Genomic DNA, 13,276 nt, shown 5'->3' with positions numbered 1-13,276 from the left:
TCCAAACCAATCCAAACCAACCAAACCAATCCAAACCAATCCAAACCAATCCAACCAATCCAAACCAATCCAAGTCCAATCCAAACCAATCCAAACCAATCCGAATCACATCCAACCCAATCCAATCCAAACCAATCCAAACCAATCCAAACCAACGCAAACCAATCCAAACCAATCCAAACCAATCCAAACCAATCCAAACCAATCCAAACCAATCCAAACCAATCCAAACGCAACCAAACCAATCCAAACCAACCAAACCAATCCAAACCAATCCGAACCAATCTGAATCCCATCCAACCCAATCCAATCCAAACCAATCCAAACCAATCCAAACCAATCCAAACCAATCCAAACCAATCCAAACCAACCAAACCAATCCAATCCAACCAAACCAATCCAAACCAATCCAAACCAATCCAAACCAACCAAACCAATCCAAACCAATCCAAACCAATCCAAACCAATCAAACCAATCCAAACCAATCCAAACCAATCAAAACCAACCAAACCAATCCAAACCAATCCAAACCAATCCAAACCAATCCAAACCAATCCAAACCAATCCAAACTGAAACCAAACCAATCCAAACCAATCAAAATCTAATCCAAACCAATCCAAACCAATCAAACCAATCCAAACCAATCCAAACCAATCCAAACCAATCCAAACCAATCCAAACCAATCCAAACCAATCCAAGTCCAATCCAAACCAATCCGAATCACATCCAATCCAAACCAATCCAAACCAATCCAAACCAATCCAAACCAATCCAAACCAATCCAAACCAATGCAAACCAATCCAAACCAATCCAAACCAATCCAAACCAATCCAAACCAATCCAAACCAATCAAAATCTAATCCAAACCAATCCAAACCAATCAAACCAATCCAAACCAATCCAAACCAATCCAAACCAATCCAAACCAATCCAAACCAATCCAAACCAATCCAAACCAATCCAAACCAATCCAAATTGAAACCAAACCAATCCAAACCAATCAAAATCTAATCCAAACCAATCCAAACCAATCAAACCAATCCAAACCAAACCAAACCAATCCAAACCAATCCAAATCTAATCCAAACCAATCCAAACCAATCCAAACCAATCCAAACCAATCCGAATCACATCCAATCCAAACCAATCCAAACCAATCCAAACCAATCCAAACCAATCCAAACCAACGCAAACCAATCCAAACCAATCCAAACCAATCCAAACCAATCCAAACCAATCCAAACCAATCCAAACCAATCCAAACCAATCCAAACCAATCCAAACCAATCCAAACCAATCCAAACCAATCCGAATCCAATCCGAATCCCATCCAACCCAATCCAATCCAAACCAATCCAAACCAATCAAACCAATCCAAACCAATCCAAACCAATCCAAACCAATCCAAACCAATCCAAACCAATCCAAACCAATCCAATTCCAATCCAAACCAATCCAAACCAATCCAAACCAATCCAAACCAATCCAAACCAATCAAAATCTAATCCAAACCAATCCAAACCAATCAAAACCAATCCAAACCAATCCAAACCAATCCAAACCAATCCAAACCAATCCAAACCAATCCAAACCAATCCAAACCAATCCAAACCAATCCAAACCAATCCAAACCAATCCAAACCAATCCAAACCAATCCAAACCACCCAAACCAATCCAAACCAATCCAAATTGAAACCAAACCAATCCAAACCAATCCAAACCAATCCAAACTGAAACCAAACCAATCCAAACCAATCCAAACCAATCCAAATCGAATCCAAACCAATCCAATCCAAACCAACCAAACCAATCCAAACCAAACCGATCAAAACCAACCAAACCAATCTGAACCAATCCAAACCAATCCAAACCAATCCAAACCAATCCAAACCAATCCAAACCAATCCAAACCAACCAAACCAATCCAAACCAATCCAAACCAATCCAAACCAATCCAATTCCAACCAAACCACCCAAACCAATCCAAACCAATCCAAATCTAATCCAATTCCAATCCAAACCACCCACCAATTCAAACCAATTCAAACCAATCCAAACCAATCCAAACCAATCCAAACCAATCCAAACCAATCCAAATCAAACCAAACCAATCCAAACCAATCCAAACCAATCCAAACCAATGCAAACCAATCCAAACCAATCCAAACCAATCCAAACCAATATAAACCAATCCAAACCAATATTAATCCAATAAAAACCAATCCAACCAATCCAATCCAATCCAAATTAAGTCCAAACCAATCCAAACCAATCCACATCCAATCCAAACCAACACAAACCAAACCAATCTAAACCAAACCAATCCAAACCAATCCAAACCAATCCAAACCAATCCAAACCAATCCAAACCAATCGAAACCAATCCAAACCAATACAAACCAAACCAAACCAATCCAAACCAATCCAAACCCAATCCAAATCCGGTCCAAATCCAATCCAAATCCAATCCAAATCCAATCCAAATCCAATCCAAATCCAATCCAAATCCAATCCAAATCCAATCCAAATCCAATCCACATCCAATCCAAATCCAATCCGAATCCAATCCAAATCCAATCCAAATCCAATCCAATTCCAATCCAAATCCAATGCGAATCCAATCCAAATCCAATCCAATCCAAATCCAATCCAAATTTAACCCAAATCATATCCCACCCAAATTCAATCCAAATCCAAATTTGAAAAATTATAATTTACCTTTACTAATTTCTATGCAAACTTGAAACGGCTTGTGCTAAATCAGTTTTATCCAAATTAGCCCAAATTTTCGGAGGACAGTCACAACACGAGACCGAATGAGATGAGCGATTTTTTGAACCCACCCTACACATTATACAAGTATGGTTTGAAATCAAGTGACGAATTTGCTTCTTCGTTTCGTTTCTTTCCACCAGGCCGCTTACTTCATCTATAAGCACCACGTGCACCGGAACTCCACGTCGATGAATTTCGATAATCCGGTCTACCGGAAAACCACCGAGGACCAGTTCAGTCTGGAGAAGAACCTGCCGAGCCGCATGTACCCGAGCACCGTCGGCGAAGAGGTAAGAGCCTTGGCCAGAGATTACTCCGTGAGCATACGATAAGTTAACAAGCTTGGCCCGCTGGGCAACCAGAGTTAGGGCTAGTCGAACTGGACAGAATGGAGCGGAACGGAAAGGAAAATTTTGAATGCTAGCATTGCGCAAAAAAAACTCTAACTAACAAACTAACGAACACGTGTAGCTTTAGATTACACCGTCTGAAAAGGAAGAGCAGAGAAACGAAAAAACGTTTTTTTTTATCATCGAGTTTTTTTGTCACAAGCCAAAAGGTGCAACTGTAGGATATCCCCACTTTTTAGAAAAATAAATAAAACACATACTCTGTGTCACTTTCAACGCGGTAATCATCAAGGGTAGAGTAGTCGAGAGAAGTGAAAAAATATAAACTAAGCAACAGTGAACTCGAAAGCAGGAACCACAGGGCTCCTAATTAAAATGAATATCCAGATATCCAACATGGTTCCGCAAAAAAAACATGCACCAAAAGGGATTCATACGCCACCGATGCAGTAAGGATGTGAGCAAAAAATATCTAGAACCGAACAGATACAGAATCTAATTAGCAAGCAACTATAATATTTATGTTGTCCTTTTTCAAACCCAGCATCATTTTTTTTGCTGTTTTCGAGTGTTGCTCATGACAACATGTGTGTTGATTCAATTGAAGCAAAGTAGGCGTGAGTTGATGCAACCCGAACGAAACCTATCGCGCGAATTCGAATCACATTTATGTGCCGTAAACATTTTACCATTGGAAGATTTGATCTAACTAGTCGGAAACGGGTTTCACTTCACACCGGCAGCAGCAACACCAGGTGCATTATGTTCATTGTTCAACCTCCAGAAATTCTTGCAAATTCAGCTAACTGGCGAAAATTGTGTCCATGTCCTCAGCTGGTTGTAGCATCCCAGCAGAGCGAACAAAACCATTCAGCACAAGAATGCTAATCTCGTCCAACTTTCTTATCCTTGGCAGTTCCGTTCCTCGTTCTGCACCGGCAGGGATAACTTATGCAAAAGCCGGGACAAGAAAGAGAACCTAAACGAGGGAGGTTGGGCGACAAAGGTAGCGCATTTGCATTTGCAATTTTTAGAAGCATTCTTTTGGAGTTTCTCCTGCTGCAGAATCCTTTATGCAACTATCTTTCTTTCCTCGCCTATGTCCCCCCGACCTCCTCATTCTTTTAGCTTTCTTCAATCGACACCAACAAGGAAGCTTGGATGGAAGTGTGTTGCAACCATGGTAACCATAGTTGTTGGCAGGCTTGTTCCCATTCTCGTTTGGGTTCATAATTGGATGAAGGCTCATCACTTTTTTGATTTCTGAATAATTTCAAAATCGTCGAGATATTCAGCAATTTCTAGAAAGCATCCGCTTGCTATGTTTTGTACTGTACAACTTAATCGTAGTGGGTAATACAATGGAATCAATATCCCAAGAGCCTTTTCTACTGCACGAATTTCTACAGAGCGTTCCAATCTGGCGGGAAAATAATAAGAAAGGTTGTGAAGGGATGAGGCAACATGTACTGAAGTTTGAATACTCGATAGCAGATGGATATGTAATTGGTGGTATTAATAACCACGGTCGGTATATCTTTGATTTGATGTGGTAATCAATGGAAAATAGCTCTTAACTTTTATTACTAACTCAGTGATTTACAAATCAGAGATAAGTCAATGCATCGCATGACATCAAGCCTGGTTGTTGTATAAAAAAAGTGCACAAACATGTAACGAAAATACCGGTGCCAGTGGGGTATGAAACTGCAAACGTCTTGCGTTCGGCGATGCTGGTATGGTGCTGCTGCAGCTGGGTTTTGTAAACAAATCATTTGAAACAGCTCCGTTATGTGATTCCTGCTTTGCCGTCTTGGGTATTTAGTTCGGGTTGCATCTGTAGGGTAGGGTAGATGAAAGAAAAAGGATTGTAAAATAAATAGAAGTCAGATGTTGAAGGTGCCGAAGAAGAGTAAATATCGTCAGAGTAGGCCAGCTCAGTATTTGTTTTAAAGGTGACAAACAAAGTATGCTTTTCTTCTGACTTCCAATCATTGCATTATCACAATAGACGAGTTTCAACCGTAGTGCTTATGAACTTGAAGGACGATTATTGCTGCCGATAAAATATGGAACATCTCAATTGAATTATAATGAGTCAAAAAGGGGTAGCACGGTGATGTAAAATGTTATTTGTTAATTAATTCCAAAAAGTTTCATAAGTATGTGACTAATTCATTTTATAATTATCAACAAACGCATAACGCCGGAGTGGTTATATTTTTTGTCAAATAATATTGTACCGTTCTTAAAAAAAAATTACTACTCCGCTTATTTTTAATCGCAACAAAAAATGAGCGCCAGATAGTCGCCTAAGGAAAACATGCCTCCAGGGAAAAAGCTACTTTGATATTTTTGAAAATTTGGCCGCCACGAGGTGGATTTTGACGATGAATGCTTTGGTAGCACGTACTATTTGTACTGCGGATAAATTTTTCACATCTATGAGAGCCTTGGAATCAAAAAAGTTGTCATTTTGTTGCAAGGTACAATACAATTTTCTTGATATAAAATCTGAGGCAAGAATGCTCTCCAAAAAGTCGCGTTTCGTTTCACATATTCGCATTTCACGAATTTCGCGCCAACTCGACCAGCAGCGGTTGGCAGCACCATCTCAGAATCCAATGAAACTTGGTGGGCATAAAGATATGGTATTTCTAAGCCACTCTGCATACTTAGTTTTTCAAAAATTGCCAAGAGTAACATTTGATAAGGGCCTAATTTTTATTCATTATTTTTTAAAATATCGATGTGTCTCTAAAATGACAAGACTTACAAAAAAGTGTTGTATGGCGGACTGTCGTGAAATTCCCAGAAGTTTTTTGGAAAAATATACAAAAAATAAAAAATCGATTTCTACACTGAAACAAATTAGTTTAAAAAATTAAAATGGATATTACAAAAAAAAACTCATCTCAGAAATTCTTTCTGTGGTATTTCAATTATCTAACTTTTCTGGAAACAATGTTCCTGTGACATATTTAAGGAAAAAAAGTTTTTCTAACAAAAACTTTTTTCATGTACATATTGAGTTAAAATTTATTAGCGTGTTTTATGCCTACTGCGCCAAATATAGGTTCAGCAGCCTATCATCAACCTACGACACATTTTGGAAGTATAAAAATTTGTTTAGGAAGCAATTTAGCATAATCTAACATTAATGTGGACCAGCATTCGAAAAGGGCGTATATTTTCCTTGACTTCTTATATCAAAGTTACACACAATGCAGTCTTCAAGGTGCAACATGTGTGAGATGTTCACGTAAGTTTGTGGACCCAATCAAACATTGCTTGCTGTGTTCCAACTTGAACATAGCAATCTGAACACGAGCCTGAACTCCGATACACCCAGGCGCAATGCACAATGTTCATACATCGATTTCAAACTTGAGTTCAAACATGTGCGCTTGAACACGAGAATGCTTCGCTCTGGTAAATGAACGGGTTGCTAGGGAAACTATTGGAAAATTGAAACATTGTTGTGCACATTTTTTGATTTAACCAAACTTCAATGAAGGTATGATTGGAAAATTGAATCATGTTGTGCACATTTTTTGCACTGGCATAACGAAGCGTTTATAGATGTGAGGTCTTGATTCAGGCCTTTCATTCACAACGTCTTAGGTTCGAATCTGCTCTGAGCGGAGCTTTCTGATCCATTTTCGAGGTTTTGAAAGCAATTCTTTTTAGGGATTTCGGGATTCTGCAACCACCAAAAAACTGATATATTCTTACTTCTAAAATTTTGGGATAAGATCTTTCTGATACGTTTATAAGGGGATAATTTATTCTACTTACTTCGCGGTGGTACTTGATAAGCATACCGAGAATCTGAAGCGAAGTTCTGGATTGCATAGAGATTTCTTTATTCCAGCGAGAGAGGGGTTTCGACCTTTTTGAAGAACCTTATGATCAACGGGGCTTTAATTCCAGTTTTCTTTTTTTTTACATTGTAATAACTGAAGATTTTATCTTTTATTAGAGCCATGCAGTTTACAAAACTTTTATGTTTAAGGATTTGTGGGCTCATTTCTGACCTGGAGCCCATCGTTTGTAAACTTTCTTTGTATTGTATAATGTCATCGGTGTATTATTTATACATAGCAATATGAGACAGACCCCCTACTATCTTTTTAAATTTCTATCAATTAGAATTTTTGGTTAACAACCAGTTCTTCATCCTCCCCCACTAAAAGTGTGACTTTGAACTTTTTGGAATCAACATCTATATTTTATTCACGACTAGCAAACCCGACGGACTTCGTTTCGCCTAAAATTGATTTATTCTCAGATTAATTCTCGAGTTATGAAGAAATTGATGTTTCATTTGTATGGGTGCCCCCCTTTCCAAAGAGGAGAGGGGTCTCGAACTATCTTAAGAACCTTCCCCGACCCCAGAGAACTCTGCATACAAATTTTCACGCCGATCGGTTCAGTAGTTTCGGAGTCTATAAGGTTCAGACAGACAGAAATTAATTTTTATGTATATAGAAGAAGAAGATATACAAATCCCAACAAAATGCATATAATAGTTTTCGTCTAAATTCCTAAAGGACTTCCCGAAGGGATTCCTGATTGAATTTCCGAAGAAATTTTTGAAGGCATTACGCACAGAAAACGTTGTAAACGGAATTCCAGAAGAAATTTTCAAAAAAAAGCTCATGATTGAACTTTCGGAGGAATTCCTGATGGAATTTCCATAGGATTTCCTAAAAAGATCTCCAACAAAAATTTTCAAAGGATTCCTAAAGTAATTTCCAGAGGAATTTCTTAATGAGTTCTCAATGGAATTCCACAGGGAATTTCAAAAAACAACTTCTACGAATTCTGAAAACATCTTTAGTATTGTGAAAAGAAATTTTCGTAATTTTTTTTTGACGAAATACTGAAGTAATTTTTTAAAAAATCTATGGAAATTGTGGAGGATCTTTTGGAAGAATACCTAAAAAAATACAAAGGAATTACAAAAGAATTCCAAAAATTTTTTTCTCGAATTTTCGATGGAATGCCTAAAGGAATTACTGGAGGAGTTTCCTTTATGTTTTACTGAAATAATTTTTAAATGAAACCCTGAAGGAGTTTTCTGAAAGAATTTCAAATTCACAAGGAAATTGTTAAAGAATTTTCCGATAGAATTCATAAATGAATGTCGAAAGAATTCATAAATAAATTCTAGGAATAATTTACAACGCAATTCATGGAGGAATTTTCGAAGGAATTCCTAAATGAATTTTCGGAGAAATTCCTCAAGGAATTTCTGGAGAAATTTCCAAATAAATTCCTTGAGGGATTTCCAAAGAAATTTATAAAGGAATCCCTAATGGAATTGTGGAATGAATTTTCGAAGAAATTTCCTGAATTCATGAGGGAATTTTTCAAAGTTTACCGAAAATAATTTCCAGAGAAATCCCTGAAGGAATTTCTTTGAAAACTCTTAGAAGAATTTACAAGGAAATGTTTGAAAGAAATTGAGAATGTTTGAAATTCCTGGAAATTTCTTCAGGATTTCCACTTTTATTTGTTTGAAAATATGTTTTGGAAATTTCTAAAAAGATTCTGAGAATTGCCACCTAGAGTTTTGGAAGGAACTGCTGAAGGAAATTGCGGAAGAATTCATTCTAAACAAATTTTTGGAAGAATCTCTAATGAAATACTTCCAAAAGAATTCTTAAACGCATTTCGTAAGAACTTTTCAAAACAATATCTGTAGGAATTTTTAAAACAATTTCTTATGAAACTTCCTAAGGGTTTCCTTTTTTCTGTTCTCTATTTTGAAGAGAATTTCAGCCCTAGCCCTTGTTCATTTCTGAGTAGAGAAATTTCCGATAGAGTTTGTGGAGGAAGTTCTGAAGGAACCCCTGAGGTAAACTTGCACGAATTTGCGGTTTCATTGCCGGATGACATTCTGAAAAAAAAATATGGAGGTATGTTCGAAGGTACTTCAAGATGAAATCTCGAATAACCCACTGAACTACATATCGTATAACAAATTACAATCGCAATTGTGTCAGTCAAAAATCAAAATCGCATTGCATATCGAACTTTGTTAGACAATTGTCAAAAGAAGTTGTATTTAGTTCAACATATTTGATAGTTTTTGCTGTAGTGGAAATAATCGCCATCGAATCAATGAAAAAAACTCGTTTCAGCTTGTATTTTTTGCAGTTGGAGAAACTGAACACACATGATCCCCCGTCAAGTATTGTACTTCCAGTTGAAAACCGAAGTGAGCTCTCGCGACAATCGAGTTTTCTCCCGTTTCCTTTTGTCGCAACTAAGTCGCGACTAGTGCGCATCATGGCGCATGGCGGTGGCATAGATGCGCACTAGTCGCGATGCAGTTGCGACATCAGGAAATAAGGAAAAAATCAATCGTCGCGAGAGCTCACATCGGTTTTCAACTGGAAGCACAATACAAGACACTAAAGACGACCTCACAGTTGAGGTCGAAATACGTATCTGCAAAGATAACAAAACGTAGTGGAATTAAATAGAGAGTACTAAACTCGTCTTAGACGGATGATTCCCCTGTTTTCTATAATAACAAAAACATTTTTATACCATTGATATGTGTAAACAGATCCTACTTATTATAACCTATATTAAGAGTTATACGTACCAAATAAACTTGATGAATTTCCGATGGAATTCCTGGGGGTCTTTCCTAAAGAATTTCTTAAGGTATTTTCAAAAAACTTTCTGGAAGATTTTTCGCAACAAAAAACTGGATGAATTTTTTAAATAACACTTTGTTGAATATATCAAGAAATTTCTGGAGAAGTTTCCTCAGAACCTCTTTAAGGAACTTCCCAAGGAATTTTTGGAGTGCCTGACAATATCCTAATAAATATGAAGATGAATCGACTGCAATAGTGATGTTTTGAGACCTAGAGTCAAAACAGCCGTAGACAATAGTGCCAAGAAAAAAACCCAACATATCGAGGTTACAGTCGATCCATCATCATGCTTCATCGTAAAGTACAAGACTTCCAGGAAATGGAAGTTAGATACATTTAAAGGAATTCCTAGAGACTTTTTAATAAATTACTAAATGATTTTGAGACTATAAAGCTATTGAAATTTCGTAATATAAACAACAACGTTGATCGTAAGGACCTGGCCAGGTGTTGAACCATGAGTCCTTTCAATGATAAATATATCAAGTCCCAGGCAGTTTTTCTGGCACATTTAACGTCTCTATCGACAGCTAGCCCAGGAATGTGTGCGGTCAGTTGTGCTATGCTGTCCTATACTATGCTATATAAACATCGACGTTGACAACGCTTGACAACATCTTGTTTTATTAATCTCTTAACTAATTAAGCACACCAATTATAGTTCTTACTACCAAATTATCAATGACTGTGATTCATATTTGTGGCTTTTTTTTTGTTGGTGCGTAGAGCCACTGGGTCCATTGAGTTGAACTTTTGTGGTAATATTTGTGCCTTAGAAAGCAGCTGATCCGTGAAAAATAACCCATCATTGATTCTGAAGTTTAGGAACACAACACAATGGATTACATTCAAAAGCAAATGCAAACTAACTAGATTCAAGTTACCAGATACTAGAATTTCAGGAAAAACTTCAGGAATAGTTCTGTTAAAAACTCCGAGAGGAGCTTCAGGATAATCTCAACATAATTTTCATGAACGAGTTCAGAAGAAATTCCTGTAAGAACTGCAGGAAGAAATCGCACAGGAACTTTCGAAAAAAAAACTGGAGGAATTCGTTTAGAAACTTTAGGAGGAATTTCTTCAGAAAGAATTAAGAAGATTTCTTGATGGTGCTTCTGGCAGAACTTAAAATAAAACTGCAAGAAAAACCCAATAAAAACTGATGGCAGCAATCCTAGAGAAAAAGTTGGGGCGGCTTATGTAAGAACTTCAGGAATGCCATTTTCTAGAATTCCAGGAGAACTACTGAAGGAACTTGAACCGAAATTTCGTGAATAATTCCAACAAGAACTTTTGGAATAACCCCTAGAATAATTGCTTCAAAAATGTTAGGAAAACTGCCGGAAGATTCCAGAGGAGAGAACAAACTTCAGGAGAAGGTTCTTGAAATATTCCAGAAGGAACTACTAGCAGAACTCGAACAGTAGAACTCAGGAACGAATTTCTCTAGGACCAAGGACCAAAGGGAACTCCCGGGGGAAAGAAAATCCTGGAAAAACTCCAGCAGGACTCCAGAAGAACCCCAGGGCCCAAGCAGGTAGTTTGCCATATATGAGCTATTGCAAACTATGTACTCAAATCATGTCATATATGGGTTGCCTCAACCAAATCAGTCTGAATTGTGCTACTCGGAGGGAACCTCCAGAAAGAATTATTGCAAGAACTCCTGAAGATCGTTATCTTCCTGAGCTTCTCTCAGGAAGAACACCAAAACACTCTGGTTCCACATATGCACCAACACAAGTTGGCCGAAATTATTACGTGAAATTGATTTTATTAAGCTTATACATCAAGCTTCCTACAAGGACTTGTGCCTATTGGATGCTTCCAAGCCTCTTGAAAGTAGGTTTTCGCGCCTCTTGAAGAGAGGCTTCCGAGCCTCTTGATATGAGACTCCCTAGACTCTTGAAAGTATGCTTCCACGCCTCTTGAAAAGAGGCTTCCGAGATGCGAGATGACAAATCCCAGTTTAAGTTCTTCCAGGATTTTTTTTTCCTTAAATTTCTTAGGGAATTTCTTTAGAATTTCCACCTAAAACTCATCAGAAAATTCTACCAGAAATTCCTTTCAATAGTTCATCTAGAAATTTGTTCACGAATTCCTATGGATTTCATGGAAATACCTCTAGGAATTCTTCCGAACATAAGTTTTTTTTCAAAACTTTTCCGAAGATTCCTGAAGAAAATTCAAGATGCACTCATGGAAGAATTCCAGAAAGAACTTTTGAAAGAATTTCAGAAAGAACTGCTGGCAGAGCGCAAACAGGAACTCCAAGAAAACCTCAAGTACGAATTTTTCTACATGGTGACAACACCTATTTCTCAAATTTTCAACGTTACATTGAGATGATATGGAAATGCTAATATCATCTTCCAAACTTGGACGTACATGTTCGTGATAGAATTAGAGGCGAAAGTATAGAATTGATAGTTCCAAATTTCTAATATGACATCAGCATTTAGTCGAATAGGATTTTTATTGCACAGTTCTGTTTTCTCATTGCGTCCGTCTCGTCCGTCCGTCCGTCACGTAGAAGTAACACACGAAATCATTAATTTAGTTACATTGGTGTTGTAAAATTAATTGTTGCTAGCACTGGCGAAGCTAAGCTAAGCCACCAAATTGATTATTTTCCTGAAATTCTGAAACCGATTTCCGGCGATTTTATGATATTCTGGAGAACTTCAAAAGAAACTTTTTTGATAAAAAACTGTAGAATCCAATCCAATTTTCCGTTAACAATTTTTCGAAACTGTCAAGAAATTTATTCAGTAGATATTCAAAAAATCTAAAGGATTTCCTTCGAATACTCCTTCTGGATTTCTTTGAGAAAACCCATCGAGAAATCCTCTAGAAATTCCTTTCGAATGGTTCCCAAAGTTCCCCAGAAGTTTCTCCAGGAATTCCTTCGAAATTTCCTCCATGTAAAACCATACACAATTCCTTAATGAATTCTTTCCCAAATTGCTGTTAAAGTTCTCTTGAAATTTTATTAAAGAATATAATAGTTTTCGTCTAATCTTCAAAGGACTTCCGAAGGATTCTGATTGAATTTCGAAGAAATTTCTAAGTTACGGATGGAATTTTTTGAAAGAATTGAAAATTGTCGAAGAAACTGTAAAGAGTTTTCCGAAGGAATTATAGCAATGTCGAAGGAACTTATAAGAAATTCTTGGAATATTTTAAAAGGAATTGTTAAAGGAATTTTTGAAGAATTCTAAATGAATTTCGGAGAAATCCTCAAGGATTTTCTAAGAAAATTCCAAACAAATTCCTTGAGGATTTCAAAGAAATTCATTAAGGAATCTCTAATGGAATTGTCGAAGGAATTTGAGGAAATTTAAAAAAATCATCCGTAAATACCTGAAAAGATTCTGAGAAATGCGTCCAGAGTTTTGGAAGGAACCCTGGAGGAAATTACGGAAGAATACTTGGATGAATGGTGGAATCTATCTGAAAGAACTTCTAA

The 13,276-nt window shown here is 37.1% G+C and overlaps 1 protein-coding gene across 8 annotated transcripts in view; it reads left to right on the top strand.

The window, feature by feature from the left end:
- The window catches only part of LOC134227195 (low-density lipoprotein receptor-like), a 1,220,229-nt gene extending 1,216,569 nt beyond the window's left edge, over positions 1–3,660 (top strand). For 4 of the 8 annotated variants that reach the window (XM_062708524.1, XM_062708522.1, XM_062708523.1 and 1 more), the window contains one exon: positions 2,921–3,660. In XM_062708524.1, coding sequence (XP_062564508.1) covers positions 2,921–3,112 — 192 coding nt within the window. In that variant the 3' untranslated portion in view covers positions 3,113–3,660. The remainder of the gene's footprint in view (positions 1–2,920) is intronic. The other 4 variants (XM_062708529.1, XM_062708527.1, XM_062708526.1 and 1 more) reach the window with 2 other exon arrangements.
- Positions 3,661–13,276: the final 9,616 nt, after the last annotated feature.

This window comes from Armigeres subalbatus, chromosome 3 (genome assembly GCF_024139115.2).
Source record: "Armigeres subalbatus isolate Guangzhou_Male chromosome 3, GZ_Asu_2, whole genome shotgun sequence".
NCBI classification, from domain to species: domain Eukaryota; kingdom Metazoa; phylum Arthropoda; class Insecta; order Diptera; family Culicidae; genus Armigeres; species Armigeres subalbatus.
Note: the sequence above shows the minus strand (reverse complement) of the source record. Positions and strands in the feature narration are given on the sequence as shown.